Source organism: Pseudophryne corroboree, chromosome 5, assembly GCF_028390025.1.
Source record: "Pseudophryne corroboree isolate aPseCor3 chromosome 5, aPseCor3.hap2, whole genome shotgun sequence".
In the NCBI taxonomy this organism is placed as follows: Eukaryota; Metazoa; Chordata; class Amphibia; order Anura; family Myobatrachidae; genus Pseudophryne; species Pseudophryne corroboree.
Genome location: NC_086448.1, coordinates 751,170,967 through 751,188,511, shown reverse-complemented (window position 1 = coordinate 751,188,511; position 17,545 = coordinate 751,170,967). Strand labels below are relative to the sequence as shown.

At 47.5% G+C, this 17,545-nt stretch overlaps 1 protein-coding gene across 4 annotated transcripts in view; it reads left to right on the top strand.

Annotated features, from left to right (window-relative positions):
• Positions 1-17,545, top strand: part of MATN2 (matrilin 2) — a 241,413-nt gene that overhangs the window by 25,504 nt on the left and 198,364 nt on the right. For 2 of the 4 annotated variants that reach the window (XM_063924150.1, XM_063924148.1), the window contains exon 1: positions 1,271-1,433. The exons of the other annotated variants lie outside the window; for them this stretch is intronic. In XM_063924150.1, coding sequence (XP_063780220.1) covers positions 1,286-1,433 — 148 coding nt within the window. In that variant the 5' untranslated portion in view covers positions 1,271-1,285. Of the gene's footprint in view, positions 1-1,270; positions 1,434-17,545 lie in introns of those variants that run through there. 4 annotated transcript variants of the gene reach the window in all.

Below are 17,545 nucleotides of genomic sequence, written 5' to 3'. Positions count from 1 at the left end.
TTTTCGTTCCACTCGGCTGCAAAAGCGTTCGCACACTTGCAAAGCAAAAATACACTCCCCTGTAGGCGGCGACTATCTGATCGCAGCACAGCAAAAAGTTGCATGCGAGTGATCAACTTGGAATGACCCCCAATGTTCTCTTTTATTTTTAATAGCAGAGTATGTAAAAAGGTGTCAGCCTGGTGTAAGACAGCTGGTGTAATAGGCCCTACACACTGGCCGACATTATGAACGATCTCGTTCATTAATGAACGAGATACCGTTCATATCTTTGAGTGTGGAGGCACCAGCGATGAACGATGTGCGGCCCCGCGCTCGTTCATCGCTGGTGCCCCGTCGGCTGTGCATGAAGGCCAATATGGACGATCTCGTCCATATTTGCCTGCACTGCTACGGAGTCAGGTGACGGGGGGAGTGAAGAAACTTCACTCCCCCCGTCACTGCCCCTCCGCCGCCGGGTTGCCCGTCGGCCGTATACGCCGTCGGGCAGCTCGGCGGCGGATCGGCCAATGTGTAGGGCCCTTTAGAAAGCAGCTTTAATGTCAACTGTTTTTGCCCTGAGTGATTTAAATTTAGTTTGCGGTATATCACAAAGTAAATAAGCCCCAGTAATAATAACTAAGGTCCTGATTCATAGTTGTACACTACACCTGAGCGATTATTGGTAAACTGCGCATGCGCTACTACTGCAATGTGAGGGCAACGATTGATATGTGATTACGTTCACAGTGAGGATTTGTGCTTAAGTGACTGACAGGCAGAGGCATAACACGTACAGCAGTATATGCCATTTTGGATTAGACACATGCAGTGGCGTTTTTTTACCTTTGGGCTGCAGGACTGCACCCCCCTCCCCCAGGTAAAATCCGCCACCTCAGCTCACTGTCAGTGAAGCCAGATGCAGTCCGTGAGACTGCCCTGGCTTCACTGTGGTTGGCAGTGACTTCCTATTGGAATTCCTACCTGCCAGTCACAGACACTACAGGCAGTCCCATTGGGAGGTGCCATAGGCAGAGAGCTGACTTCCTGTAGGAAGCCAGCTCTCGGCCTCGTCAGCCCTAGCCAGCTTCTATGGGCTGCAGCCTATGCAGTCCATAGAAGCTATGGTTTTGCGCATGCGCAGTACTGTCACCGCTACTTTGCATGCGCCGGGTCCCAGCGTCTGTGAACTACATAGCGCTGGTGACGGGACCGGAACAGTGGCAGCGTGGACCACAGCATTGCCATCGGCAGCCTTCTGCTACAACAAGGTAGGATCCGCCGCTGGACACAGTCCATAGAAGCTATGGTTTTGCGCTTGAGCAGTACCATTGCCACTACTGTGCATGCGCTGGATCCCAGCGTCTGTGAACTACATAGCGCAGGTGACGGGACCGGGGCTGTGGTGGCGTGGACCCAGAGCATTACCAGAGGCAGCCTTCTGCTACAACAAGGTAGGAGCCGCCGCTGGACACATGTATGAGCAATGAAGGCCTCTTCTGTAGTAATTGTGCATATTCCCACCTTACACACCCTACAGCTCATCCTATAGATGACCTAATATTCCGTGTGATTTGCAGCTGTGTATATGAAATTAGATACTTGACACTTTCAGGATTAGCAGTGATTCAGTGAGCACTTATTAATATATTTTAAATACAGAAATTACTGTTGGTTTAAAGACCGTGAGGTTTCATTACTTTGTGCATGGAACACGTCAGAGGTGCCACAGTGATTTCTCAGAATTTGAATAATAAACTGCTCTGCCTCTGCTGCTTCAATGTACGAGGGTGGTCCAGAAAGTAAAGACCATTGTGCATTCACGCTCGCCAATTCGTGGTCAGGTGGTGTCCCTAACCTGTTTTCTCTATCGTCCTAGTGGATGCTGGGGTTCCTGAAAGGACCATGGGGAATAGCGGCTCCGCAGGAGACAGGGCACAAAAAGTAAAGCTTTTCCAGATCAGGTGGTGTGCACTGGCTCCTCCCCCTATGACCCTCCTCCAGACTCCAGTTAGATTTTTGTGCCCGGCCGAGAAGGGTGCAATCTAGGTGGCTCTCCTAAAGAGCTGCTTAGAAAAAGTTTAGCTTAGGTTTTTTATTTTACAGTGAGTCCTGCTGGCAACAGGATCACTGCAACGAGGGACTGAGGGGAGAAGAAGTGAACTCACCTGCGTGCAGGATGGATTGGCTTCTTGGCTACTGGACATCAGCTCCAGAGGGACGATCACAGGTACAGCCTGGATGGTCACCGGAGCCGCGCCGCCGGCCCCCTTGCAGATGCTGAAGTCAGAAGAGGTCCAGAATCGGCGGCTGAAGACTCCTGCAGTCTTCTAAAGGTAGCGCACAGCACTGCAGCTGTGCGCCATTTTCCTCTCAGCACACTTCACACGCAGTCACTGAGGGTGCAGGGCGCTGGGGGGGGGCGCCCTGGGAGGCAAATGTAACCTATATAAAGGCTAAAAATACCTCACATATAGCCCCCAGAGGCTATATGGAGATATTTAACCCCTGCCTGGATTCACTAAGTAGCGGGAGACGAGCCCGCCGGAAAAGGGGCGGGGCCTATCTCCTCAGCACACGGCGCCATTTCCTCTCACAGCTCCGCTGGTCAGGACGGCTCCCAGGTCTCTCCCCTGCACTGCACTACAGAAACAGGGTAAAACAGAGAGGGGGGGCAAATTTATGGCGATATTTTGATATATATAAAGCAGCTATAAGGGAGCACTTATTATAAGGCTATCCCTGTTATATATAGCGCTTTTGGTGTGTGCTGGCAAACTCTCCCTCTGTCTCCCCAAAGGGCTAGTGGGTCCTGTCTTCGTTAGGAGCATTCCCTGTGTGTCTGCTGTGTGTCGGTACGTGTGTGTCGACATGTATGAGGACGATATTGGTGTGGAGGCGGAGCAATTGCCAAATATGAGGATGTCACCCCCTAGGGAGTCGACACCAGAATGGATGCCTTTATTTATGGAACTACGGGATAGTGTCAACACGCTAAAGCAGTCGTTTGACGACATGAGACGGCCGGACAATCAATTAGTGCCTGTCCAGGCGACTCAAACACCGTCAGGGGCTGTGAAACGCCCTTTGCCTCAGTCGGTCGACACAGACCCAGACACAGGCACTGACTCCAGTGGTGACGGTGACGAATCAACCGTATTTTCCAGTAGGGCCACACGTTATATGATTTTGGCAATGAAGGAGGCGTTACATTTAGCTGATACTACAGGTACCACTAAACAGGGTATTATGTGGGGTGTGAAAAAACTACCTATAGTTTTTCCTGAATCAGAAGAATTAAATGACGTGTGTAATGAAGCGTGGGTTGCCCCTGATAAAAAGCTGATAATTTCAAAGAAATTATTGGCATTATACCCTTTCCCGCCAGAGGTTAGGGAGCGCTGGGAAACACCTCCTAGGGTGGACAAGGCGCTAACACGCTTATCTAAACAAGTGGCGTTACCCTCTCCTGAGACGGCCGCACTTAAAGATCCATCAGATAGGAGGATGGAAAATATCCAAAAAAGTATATACACACATGCAGGTGTTATACTACGACCAGCTATAGCGACTGCCTGGATGTGCAGTGCTGGGGTAGTTTGGTCAGAGTCCCTGATTGAAAATATGGATACCCTGGACAGGGACAATATTTTACTGTCGTTAGAACAAATAAAGGATGCATTTCTTTATATGCGTGATGCACAGAGGGATATCTGCACACTGGCATCACGGGTAAGTGCTATGTCCATTTCGGCCAGAAGAGCTTTATGGACGCGACAGTGGACAGGCGATGCGGATTCAAAACGACATATGGAAGTTTTGCCGTATAAAGGGGAGGAGTTATTTGGAGTCGGTCTATCAGATTTGGTGGCCACGGCTACAGCCGGGAAATCCACCTTTCTACCTCAAGTCACTCCCCAACAGAAAAAGGCACCGACTTTTCAACCGCAGCCCTTTCGTTCCTTTAAAAATAAGAGAGCAAAGGGCTATTCATATCTGCCACGAGGCAGAGGTCGAGGGAAGAGACAGCAACAGGCAGCTCCTTCCCAGGAACAGAAGCCTTCCCCGGCTTCTACAAAAGCCTCAGCATGACGCTGGGGCTTCTCAAGCGGACTCGGGGACGGTGGGTGGTCGTCTCAAAAATTACAGCGCGCAGTGGGCTCACTCGCAGGTAGATCCCTGGATCCTGCAGATAATATCTCAGGGGTACAGGTTGGAATTAGAGACAGATCCACCTCGCCGTTTCCTGAAGTCTGCTTTACCAACGTCCCCCTCCGAAAGGGAGACGGTTTTGGAAGCCATTCACAAGCTGTACTCTCAGCAGGTGATAGTCAAGGTACCTCTTCTACAACAAGGGAAGGGGTATTATTCCACTCTTTTTGTGGTACCGAAGCCGGATGGCTCGGTAAGGCCTATTCTAAATCTGAAGTCCTTGAACCTGTACATAAAGAAGTTCAAGTTCAAGATGGAGTCACTCAGAGCAGTGATAGCGAACCTGGAAGAGGGGGACTTTATGGTATCCTTGGACATCAAGGATGCGTATCTCCACGTTCCAATTTACCCCTCACACCAGGGGTACCTCAGGTTCGTTGTACAAAACTGTCACTATCAGTTTCAGACGCTGCCGTTCGGATTGTCCACGGCACCTCGGGTCTTTACAAAGGTAATGGCCGAGATGATGATTCTTCTTCGAAGAAAAGGCATATTAATTATCCCATACTTGGACGATCTCCTAATAAGGGCAAGGTCCAGAGAACAGCTAGAGATGGGATTAGCACTGTCGCAAGAAGTGCTAAAACAGCACGGGTGGATTCTGAATATTCCAAAATCCCAGTTAATGCCGACAACTCGTCTGCTGTTCCTAGGGATGATTCTGGACACGGTTCAGAAAAAGGTTTTTCTCCCGGAGGAAAAAGCCAAGGAGTTATCCGAGCTTGTCAGGAACCTCCTAAAACCAGGAAAGGTGTCTGTACATCAATGCACAAGAGTCCTGGGAAAAATGGTGGCTTCTTACGAAGCAATTCCATTCAGCAGATTCCACGCAAGAATTTTCCAAAGGGATCTGTTGGACAAATGGTCAGGGTCGCATCTTCAGATGCACCTGCGGATAACCCTGTCTCCAAGGACAAGGGTGTCTCTTCTGTGGTGGTTGCAGAGTGCTCATCTATTGGAGGGCCGCAGATTCGGCATACAGGATTGGATCCTGGTGACCACGGACGCCAGCCTGAGAGGCTGGGGAGCAGTCACACAAGGAAGAAACTTCCAGGGAGTATGGACGAGCCTGGAAACGTCTCTTCACGTAAACATTCTGGAACTAAGAGCAATATACAATGCTCTAAGCCAGGCAGAACCTCTGCTTCAGGGAAAACCGGTGTTGATCCAGTCGGACAACATCACGGCAGTCGCCCATGTGAACAGACAGGGCGGCACAAGAAGCAGGAGTGCAATGGCAGAAGCTGCAAGGATTCTTCGCTGGGCAGAGAATCATGTGATAGCACTGTCAGCAGTGTTCATCCCGGGAGTGGACAACTGGGAAGCAGACTTCCTCAGCAGACACGATCTTCACCCGGGAGAGTGGGGACTTCATCCAGAAGTCTTCCACTTGCTGGTAACCCGTTGGGAAAGACCAATGGTGGACATGATGGCGTCTCGCCTCAACAAAAAACTGGACAGGTATTGCGCCAGGTCAAGAGATCCGCAGGCAATAGCTGTGGACGCGCTGGTAACGCCTTGGGTGTACCAGTCGGTGTATGTGTTTCCTCCTCTGCCTCTCATACCAAAAGTATTGAGAATTATACGGCAAAGAGGCGTAAGGACGATACTAGTGGTTCCGGATTGGCCAAGAAGGACTTGGTACCCGGAACTTCAAGAGATGATCACGGAAGATCCGTGGCCTCTACCTCTAAGGAGGGACTTGCTTCAGCAGGGTCCCTGTCTGTTTCAAGACTTACCGCGGCTGCGTTTGACGGCATGGCGGTTGAACGCCGGATCCTAAAGGAAAAAGGCATGCCGGAAGAAGTCATTCCTACTTTGATTAAAGCAAGGAAGGAAGTAACCGTGCAACATTATCACCGAATTTGGCGAAAATATGTTGCGTGGTGCGAAGATCGGAGTGCTCCGACGGAGGAATTTCAACTGGGTCGATTCCTACATTTCCTGCAATCAGGATTGTCTATGGGTCTCAAATTGGGATCTATTAAGGTTCAAATTTCGGCCCTGTCGATTTTCTTTCAAAAAGAATTGGCTTCAGTCCCTGAAGTCCAGACCTTTGTTAAGGGAGTGCTACATATACAGCCTCCTGTGGTGCCTCCAGTGGCACCGTGGGATCTCAATGTGGTTTTGGACTTTCTAAAATCTCATTGGTTTGAACCACTAAAGAAGGTGGATTTGAAATATCTCACATGGAAAGTGACCATGCTTCTAGCCCTGGCTTCGGCCAGGAGAGTGTCAGAACTGGCAGCTTTATCTTACAAAAGCCCATATCTGATTTTCCATTCAGACAGGGCAGAACTGCGGACTCGTCCGCATTTTCTCCCTAAGGTGGTGTCAGCATTTCATCTGAACCAGCCTATTGTAGTGCCTGCGGCTACAAGTGACTTGGAGGACTCCAAGTTACTGGACGTTGTCAGAGCATTAAAAATATATATTGCAAGGACAGCTGGAGTCAGAAAATCTGACTCGTTGTTTATATTGTATGCACCCAACAAGATGGGTGCTCCTGCGTCTAAGCAGACGATTGCTCGTTGGATCTGTAGCACAATCCAACTTGCACATTCTGTGGCAGGCCTGCCACAGCCTAAATCTGTAAAGGCCCACTCCACAAGGAAGGTGGGCTCATCTTGGGCGGCTGCCCGAGGGGTCTCGGCATTACAACTTTGCCGAGCAGCTACGTGGTCAGGGGAGAACACGTTTGTAAAATTTTACAAATTTGATACTCTGGCTAAGGAGGACCTGGAGTTCTCTCATTCGGTGCTGCAGAGTCATCCGCACTCTCCCGCCCGTTTGGGAGCTTTGGTATAATCCCCATGGTCCTTTCAGGAACCCCAGCATCCACTAGGACGATAGAGAAAATAAGATTTTACTTACCGATAAATCTATTTCTCGGAGTCCGTAGTGGATGCTGGGCGCCCATCCCAAGTGCGGTTTATCTGCAATAATTGTACATAGTTATTGTTAACTAATTCGGGTTATTGTTGAAGGAAGCCATCTTTCAGAGGCTCCGCTGTTATCATACTGTTAACTGGGTTTAGATCACAAGTTGTACGGTGTGATTGGTGTGGCTGGTATGAGTCTTACCCGGGATTCAAAATCCTCCCTTATTGTGTACGCTCGTCCGGGCACAGTACCTAACTGGAGTCTGGAGGAGGGTCATAGGGGGAGGAGCCAGTGCACACCACCTGATCTGGAAAAGCTTTACTTTTTGTGCCCTGTCTCCTGCGGAGCCGCTATTCCCCATGGTCCTTTCAGGAACCCCAGCATCCACTACGGACTCCGAGAAATAGATTTATCGGTAAGTAAAATCTTATTTTCTATGGGGAAGATGTACCAAGCAGTGATAAAAGTGGAGAAGTGAGCCAGTGGAGAAGTTGCCCATGGCAACCAATCAGCATTGCCGTAACATAATTTGCATACTCTAAAAGTATACAGAGCAGCTGATTGGTTGCAATGGGCAATTTCTCCACTGACTCACTTCTCCACTTGTATAACTGCTTAGTTCATCTCCCCCTAAGTGCCCTGTGAGTGGCATGCTGTTATAGTAACATAGTAACATAGTATCTGAGGTTGAAAAAAGACAATTGTCCATCGAGTTCAACCTATTTGTGGTCTCCTATGCATGATGATTTGACTAAAATTTCTGACTGATGCTGATGTCAGCCGTTGCATTTTATCCCTATTTATAGTAACTATAATGCATGACTATGCACCATACCCCTGGATATCCTTATCCATTAGGAATTTATCTAACCCATTCTTAAAGGTGTTGACAGATTCCGCCATTACAACTCCCTCGGGCAGGGAATTCCAAACACGTATTGTCCTTACCGTGAAAAAGCCTTTACGACGTATTGTGCGGAATCTCCTCTCCTCTAACCTGAGCGAGTGTCCACGAGTCCTCTGTGTTGATCTAACCAAAAACAGGTCCCGCGCAAGCTCTGTGTATTGTCCCCTTATATATTTGTAGATGTTGATCATATCCCCTCTTAGTCTCCGCTTTTCCAATGTAAACATGCCTAGTCTTTCAAGCCTTTCCTTGTATTCCATCGTCTCCATGCCCTTTATTAGTTTGGTCGCCCGCCTCTGAACCTTTTCTAGCTCCAGGATATCCTTTTTGTAGTACAGTGCCCAGAATTGTACACAGTACAATTCTGTTTTGGCGATGTTGTGCGTTGTTAGAATGAAACCTACGATACAAAATCCCTCCGGCTGTGAAGTGAGGAGTGTTATTCCATTCTTATGTGCAGAAAGTGTGACCTGCCAAAACGTGTTGTCAATTAAACCACGTATATGATGGTGTGAGAAAATGCTGTGAAATGTTCAATAATGGATGAACAAACACACATGATGATTGACCGGGAGGCCCATCACTTGCCACAGTTTTGGGTAGGACTAGAGGTGCCACTCACCTAAACTGCACCCGGTGCGTCCGCAGAGGGGTGTGGCTTCACGGGTTGGGGCTTTGCGGGAGGGGCTGGGCTAAGCACCCCAACCCCAGTTTTTGTTACTCCGGGGTCAAGGAGATGAGGCCTGCCCCCGGAGACTGGCTCCTTGCTGTGCTGGCTTCTGCAGGGTGACAAGAGCCGGGTTGTTGCACGTAATGTTAAAGTACAGCACCCGGCTCCTGTCACTGACCAGAAGCCGGCACTTTGGTGTCACCCCTCAGCGGGTGACACTCAGGTGTAGGCCGCACCCCCCTCACCCCCCTTGTAACGCCACTGTGTGGGAGATTTTCCATCATCCACCGTACAGTTCACTAAGCTCAAAGAGTTCCTGGGCAGAAAACGTTTTGGAAGGGATGATAAGCTGGAGCTTGCAGTCATAAATGGTTCAGTGGACTTGAGGCAGCCAAGTACAAGGGGATTGTAAAGCTTGTAGACAGAGATGATAAGTGTAAGTGAAGCAGGTGATTACGTGGAGAAATATACAAGGGTACGCTGAGTTTAAAAACCGAAACAAAAAAATAACATAAACCAGTGGCGGATGGTATGGCGGGGCTGCAGCGCAGTTCAAAACTAGCAGTGTGGAGCAGGATAACTCAAGCCCCTAACTGTTCCTGTAAAAGCATCTTCATATTCACTGGAGTCTACAGGAACAGTAACATCACCAGCAGAGATCAGTGCCGTGTATCACAGCCACGGACATTGCAATCAGCATCCCCCTCCTGTATTGGCCCGCCCCCCAGACTCCTATGTCAACACCTCAATGGAAGTCTGGGGGGCGGGCAGATATAGGAGAGAGGAGCTGATTGCTCTGCCAGTGGCTGTGATAAACGGCGCTGATCAGGGACGTAAGTAGGTGTGTGCGGAGTGTGCCACCGCACGTAGCGCTGCATGGTAGGGGGTGGCACTTGTTGGAGGCACTTGTCAATTATCTGTTTTAATTACTTTCACTTGCAGATTCGCCCCTACTTGAAGCCCAGCAACTCCTGGCCGCCCCTGTCTCCTACCGCACCCCTTCCGTCGCTACTACCTACCTACCGACTACAACATTCATGAATTTATCTATCTATATAAAATGGAACGAAATGTGGGAAGGGACATCATAGCACAGGCATTTCCCTGCGATCAGTTTTGTCATGTCCCTTCCACACGAGTCATGCGGAGAGTGTGTGTATGAGGGCAATACTCTTTCTGGCACAAGGCACCAAAGAGTATAGTTATGGCTCTGATTGTCAATGCCTTCCCCAGCTGGTATCAGCTCTTTTATTTTATTTAAATAATATTAATCCAGTCTATTCCTAAGATCCACACTCACAGGTAGGAACTTGTCTGCATGTAATGACTTGTAAGGTGATAGCTCCATGCATGTCACCCTTCCAGATTATGGGGAAAGTAATGTCAAAAAGTTGAATGTGTGAGGAAGAAAACAAGATGTGTAAAATAGTATATTTCTTCTACATTCACATCAGCTTTTTCTTTAAACAGAGCAGCACAGGGGGGCGTGGCCTGACTGGAGAGACGGCTGGAAGCAGGAAAGCAGAGCTCCTGCTAAAATCATTTAAATCCCCAGCTATAATCATCTCTGCTGTCCCATTCCTGCCCCTGCAGTCCCCCCTGTTGCTCTGGTTACCTGGGCACTTGGTCGCGGAGCCGGGAGACCGTTTTTACGGTCTTTGCGGGTTGGGGCCTGTGCCGGGTGCCGGAGCCGCGGGCTAAATTTTCAGCCAAAGCCCGACAAGAAGCTCCGTAGGCGGTGCGGGAGCCGGAGCGACCTGTGACAGCCGGAACGTGTGGATCCCCTCACCCCTGTGTGCCGCGAGACCGCTGGGACCCCCTCTGTGACAAGGCTGTGCGGTGTCCAAGGCCTGCTGATACCCGGCGCCCGAACGGAGAGGAGACGGAGGGACCCGCGAGGCTGCACTTCCGGTCCTGCGGCAGCGCGGCTCTCTCTCCCTGCCAGACGCAGATTCTCGGGGAGGTGAGGTGACAGTCTCCTCTCTATACCCTTCTCCCCCTGACAATATAAGCTGCTGCAGCTAACAAAGATTGATGAGATCTGTGCAACTGGGGAGTCCTTTGTACACTACAGTTAAAGGGGAAGGCTGGAGGAGATCAATTGACACACTGACACCACAGATCTACTAAGCCTCACTTCCCTCCATCCCCAGCTGGTCAGATCCTCTCTCCAAGCTGGCCATCTTCCATCTTCCAGATTACACTGCAGAGAAAAGGGAATATAACATTACTATTGATTCTCAGAAGAGGTGCTGTTTCTCCAGTCTGCTGCCACAAAGTGAATTACATCTACTACCCCCCTCTTGTCGCCACGTATGTGGGAGGTGAAAACGAGTAATCCATTACTTACTGATTACTCTTTCCTGGACGTGCTCATACGGTGATGCCGCTGGCCGGATTGCCGCTATAATTGATATATTACACCACTGAATATATTTACCACGCTCTCTAGATCAACCTGCTCGCCCTCCCGCGTGGATTGGCGACATCAAATCTGTATCCCGTTGACAACTTGGTGAACTGCGCCCATCCTCAGTTTGCCCGCAGTTGGCACATTTCACAGCAGTATGTGAACTTGCACCGCCCGCAGCTGTGATGTAGAATTCTTCACTCTTGCATGACCTAAGGCATACCATCCCACCTATCCGACCCTCATGAGCTCATAATTACTACTATGGACAAATTTCTAAGTTCTTCTACACCAAAACCACAAAGAAATAGAAGTGGAAATAAACGCGGGGAGCCGTGCCCCGTCTCTCCGCCGCTGTCTTTCAACCCTGACGGTTTAAACGACGAAGTCAAATCATCATCTACCATGGCCCCAAAAGCCCCCCCCCCCTCCTCCTTCCTATTTGGAAATAGTGAAAGCAATCAAGGAAACCGTGGAACCGTTACTACAAGCACAGGCGGACAAATTTATGACTGCGGTATCAGACCTTAAATCGGAGCTTGGGTCTATGTCTCGCAGAATCTCCGTGAATGAGAATAGGATTGGAGCCAATTTCAAAGAAATAGAAGATCTCAAGGAACAGGTCGTATCTTTAACATCCTCACGCCAACATATGATGATGAAGATAGACGACCTGGAAAATCGCTCGAGACGTAACAATCTGAGAATTGTGGGCCTTAAAGAATCACTGAAAGGCCCTGATCTTCTAAAGTTTTTACTCTCCGACCTCCCAGGCCTCCTAGGCATACCGGAAGACCTGTCTTCGATGGAGATTGAACGAGCTCATAGATTGGGTCCGCCACGCGACTCTAACCAAACCAGACCCCGCCCGGTTATCTTTAAATGCTTAAACTTTAAACATAAAGAACTGATGTGGTCTGCGGCGCGAAGCCAGGGTCCACTTCACTGGGATGGACAACGGCTATTTCTCTTTCAGGATTATTCCGCAGAAGTCTCTAGAGCCAGAAGAGAAATGTCTCCATTATGCTCTCACCTAGTGAAAAGCGGTATCCGATTTGCCCTCCTTTATCCTGCGCGGCTGCGCATTTTCACCCCGCAAGGTCCGAAAGATTTCACTTCAGTGGACTCAGCTAAGGAATTTATGACGGAGCTTAAGGGACCCATGCGGTCACCCTCGGCCTCACACTCGTCTCCTCCAAGCAGAGCTGACGATAACAGTTGAAACTTGATTTCAGGTCTTAGTTCATATTATTATGTGGATCGATATAGTTGATGTTTCTCATCTATTGCGGGGTGGATTTGATTTGATATGATTTGATTTAACTGCTACCGGAATAGTTTAGTTATTACTCCATTCTCTTTATATAAGGGTCATAAAGATGTTTCTAAAGTCCATTCTAGGTATTGCCTGTTGGTTATACTGTTATTCTCTTTCTTTTTATCAATGTTCTACATTGCAGCGAACCCATACAGACAGCGTATACTGATGTATGCTGGTGGGAACGCTCCCATATATCGTTCAGGTCTTAGTTCATATTATTATGTAGATCGATATAGTTGATGTTTCTCATCTATTGCGGGGTGGATTTGATTGGATTTGATTTAACTGCTACCGGGGTAGTTTAGTTATTACTCCATTCTCTTTATATAAGGGTCATAAAGATGTTTCTAAAGTTCATTCTAGGTATTGCCTGTTGGTTATGCTGTTATTCTTTTTCTTTTTATCGATGTTCTACACTGCAGCGAACCCATGCAGACAGTATATATTGATGTATACTGGTGGGAACGCTCCCATATATTGTTCTTATCTTAACCTCTATGTTTACTTTCTTTTCTATTTTCTGACTTTTTCTTGTCTCTTCTCTACTCCTCCTTCCCTGAAGATGCTTAGCTGGTGGGGGTGGGAACAGTCTGTGTCCATGATATTCTGGATTGCTTGTATAAGGAAGCTTATTGTCCCAGGACCTGATAAGGCCCTTATGTGTTCTCCTACTGGTGGTATAAATGTCACAACTTAACATAATATCGTGGAATGTCAGGGGTAATAATTCTCCTATTAAACGGAGACGTATTCTTACCTACTTAAATAAAATAAAAGCGGATGTCTCTATGCTTCAGGAGACACATCTGACCCCCGCTGAACACGCTAAACTCACCATGCTTAGACAAGAAGTTGTAGCTTTTTCTTCATTCACCTCTAAGGCGAGAGGGGTTGCGATCCTTATACGTAAGGGGGTGGCCTTTGATGTACACCATCAGATCATTGACCCTATGGGTAGATACATTGTCCTAGATATAACTTTGGAGGGCACCAGACTGACCTTGTGCAACATTTATGCCCCGGCTGTCTATGATAAATCATTCTATCTAGAAATAACAAATATTCTCCGCCCATATTCGCATACATCCCTCATTGTTGGAGGAGATATGAATATGGGCCCTCATTCCGAGTTGATCGGTCGCAAGGCGAATTTAGCAGAGTTACACACGCTAAGCCGCCGCCTACTGGGAGTGAATCTTAGCTTCTTAAAATTGCGAACGATGTATTCGCAATATTGCGATTACTAACTACTTAGCAGTTTCAGAGTAGCTCCAGACTTACTCTGCCTGTGCGATCAGTTCAGTGCTTGTCGTTCCTGGTTGACGTCACAAACACACCCAGCGTTCGCCCAGGCACTCCCACCGTTTCTCCGGCCACTCCTGCGTTTTTTCCGGAAACGGTAGCGTTTTCAGCCACACGCCCCTGAAACGCCGTGTTTCCGCCCAGTAACACCCATTTCCTGTCAATCACATTACGATCGCCGGAGCGAAGAAAAAGCCGTGAGTAAAAATCCTTTCTTCATAGTAAAGTTACTTGGCGCAGTCGCAGTGCGAACTTTGCGCATGCGTACTAAGCGGATTTTCACTGCGATGCGATGAAAAAGAACGAGCGAACAACTCGGAATGAGGGCCCTGGTGTCCTCTCTGGTCTTGGACAAGAAGGGTGCCTCGTCTCAGAGGACCCGACTTCCCAAGATCAACTTAGATTACATGTCTGCACAACTGGGACTGATTGATATATGGCGTCTTCATAATCCCGTAGAATTGGAATATACTTACTACTCTTCAACCCATAATTCCTTTTCACGTATTGATTATTTTTTCATTTCCACTGATCTGTCCACCAGGATCATTGAGGCAACTATCAAACCCATAACCATCTCAGACCATGCCCCTATATCGATAGCACTACAGGGTAGACTCACTTTAGGTACTAACTCCCATTGGAGATTCCCTGCTAAGATGGCGGCTTCTCCAGACTTTAAAACTATGCTGACGACATCCTGGGAATCTTACACACTTAATAACTCCACACACGCGTCTGATCCCGCATTATTTTGGCAGACAGCCAAAGCTGTCTTACGAGGAGACATAATTGCATACATGGCGAAATATAGACGAGAACAAGACGCCGCATACAGGACGGCACAGTCTGAACTCACTTCCTCATTTCAAAAATTTAAATCCTCACCCACGCTATCTAACAAACAGAAATATAGAGACGCTAAGACTCAATTTGATCACACTCTGACACAAATGGACAATAAATTCCTTATTGCAGGAAAATATAAATTTTTTCAATATGGAGATAAGCCTAGCCGAATGCTCTCCAACCTGCTTAAATGTGATAAGGGGCCCCAACATGTAACTGCTCTGAAAGACCCTTCTTTAGGTATACAATCTGAAGGAAAGGCGATCACAGATATTTTTCACTCCTTTTATACCGATCTTTACCCACACAGTGACATCGAACAACCTACTAAAAACTCCTTTTGGGAAAAAATACAACTGCCTCAGATCTCCCCAGATCAGTCAGACTCTATCATGGCCCCTGTCACTGTCACTGAAGTGACAGAAGCTATTAAAAACCTTAAACCATTGAAAACCCCGGGACCAGATGGTTTATCCGGAGAATTCTTTAAATTGCTCTCTCCTAAAATAGTGGACTCTCTAACGGCCTTTTTTAATTCTATTTTTTCCAACCTTACTATCCCACAGTATTTCAACTCGGCCCTGCTTCGAGTTATACCCAAACCTGGTAGAGACCCGTTACTCCCGTCCTCTTATCGCCCTATCTCCTTGCTTAATGTAGACTACAAACTGTTTACTAAACTGTTGGCAGATCGCCTAAAATTTATCCTGCCTGAAATGATTCATGAAGACCAAACCGGTTTTATCTCAGGCAGACACTCTGTAACCAATATCCGCAAGGTCCTGACAGTTATACAGTCCCTGAGTGAGATGGAGACTGATGATCCCAGTTTCCTATTGTCTTTAGACGCCGAAAAGGCGTTTGATTTGGTGACATGGGACCACCTGTTTGAGACACTCCGACGTTTCGGTTTTCCTGACAGATTTATAGCCGTTATACGCACTATCTATCATAATGCATCTACACAAATTTTCACAAACAGATACCTATCACGGCCCTTAATGATCCATAGGGGGACTAGACAGGGATGCCCCTTATCCCCTCTGCTTTTTGCGGCTGCATTGGAACCACTGGCCATAGCACTGAGACAATTACCAACCTTTTCGGGGATCTCGGTAGGAGAAAAAGAAGTTAAACTTGGATTGTTTGCAGATGATATGATTTTATTTGTCTCCAACCCCCGTACTTCGATACCAGCCATTTTTGACACCATACGCTGTTTTAGTACCTTTGCTGGCTACCGCATAAACACACATAAATCCGAATTACTCCCACTGACTAACATAAAAGACCCCCACATCTATACTGATTTCGCTTCCCAATTTACGCTGACTCCTACTAAACTAAAATACTTGGGTATTTATATCCCCTCAGAACTCTCCCGACTGTATACATTCAATTACACACCCATTATCCAACAAATCAAAACACGATTAGAAACCTGGAAAGATCTTAAACTTTCCCTACTAGGCAGAATAGTCGTGATAAAATCCGTTATATTCCCTAAACTGGCTTATTTGCTCCAAATGCTCCCTGTCACGATTACTAAACAAGACTCCCTACTCTGCTCGCAAATATTTTCAAAATTCATATGGAAAAACGCTAAACCTCGTATGCCCAAAGCCCGAACTTATATTAACAAACGAAAAGGTGGTCTGAGTATGCCCAATGTGACGATGTTTGCTAGAGCAGCACTATTCAAATTCGCCTCAGACTGGCTCCTCCGGTCAGATCTATTTACAAACCTGGAATTGGAAGAAGCACTATTTTTTCCTTACTCCCCTGCAGCGTTGCTTCACACACCACTCTCCAAACTACCCCAGAAACTAAAGACTAACATTCTGTTTTGGGACACTTATAAGGCCTGGATCTCCACTCATAAATTATTCCATACTGACCCTTCTGAGTCTCCATATATTCCCTTATGGGGCAACCCTAATTTCCCCTCTTCTTTAGATAATCGCCACTTTTACATGTGGAAGTGTAGAGGAATTTATTCTATCAGGGATGTCTTTGATCCTGGTGGCCAGATGCTCTCCTTTCAGCAACTACGTGACAGATTTTCTTTGCCCCACACTAATTTTTTTATGTATCTCCAAGCGCGCCACTACATTACCTCCCTAGGTGACCCCCTGGGTAAAGGGGTCTCTACTCGAACAATACTCGATACTCTCACGTTTTGCAGACATAACCCATTCAAAATTCGCTACCTTTATAGTGACCTGATTGAGGCGTCAGCACCCTCTTGGTCCCCCCTCTCTGCTTCATGGCGGCGGGAACTCCCGGAGGCACCCGCGATGGACAAGATATCTAAGAACACTGAACTGGTCCTCAAAGCTCTAAAATCCGCCACACTACAGGAAATACACTTAAGAACTTTAAACAGGATGTATATAGCCCCTTCTCAAAGACAACACTTCCGCCCCGGTGAGACGGGTAGTTGCCCTAAATGTGGAGGGAGTGGGGCATCCCTCATGCACAATTTCTGGTTATGTGGGAAAATCAAACGGTTCTGGCGCAAGTTTCTCCAATATCTATCCCGTTTACTTAAATTACCCCTTCCAGAAGAGGTGGGCCCGTTGCTGTTTGCGGACTTTTCATCCTGGTTATCTCGGTTTGACCTTGCTCCTATGATCCCACTACTGACTGTGATGGTCACGGTGGCGAGACAGGTGATACTGAGACACTGGATATATAAAACTGCTCCATCAATGGGAGAATGGGAATCTGCCTTACTAGATATACTGTTTTGCGAGAGGCGAATGGCCACTTTTCAAATTGAAAATGGAGTGAAGCTTTTCCACAAAAAATGGGGAACCTATATAGAGACTTTACCCCTAGACAGGCGTGAATGTATCTGGAAGGTATTCCGCGACACTACATGGTATTGGACTAGTCGGATAGTAGGAACCATTACTTGACCACAGGTGGGATGAAAGATGGATTTAACTGAGATGCCTAGCTCACAGCGTAGACAGTCCTCATTAGAGATTAACATAGCATAACATTCAC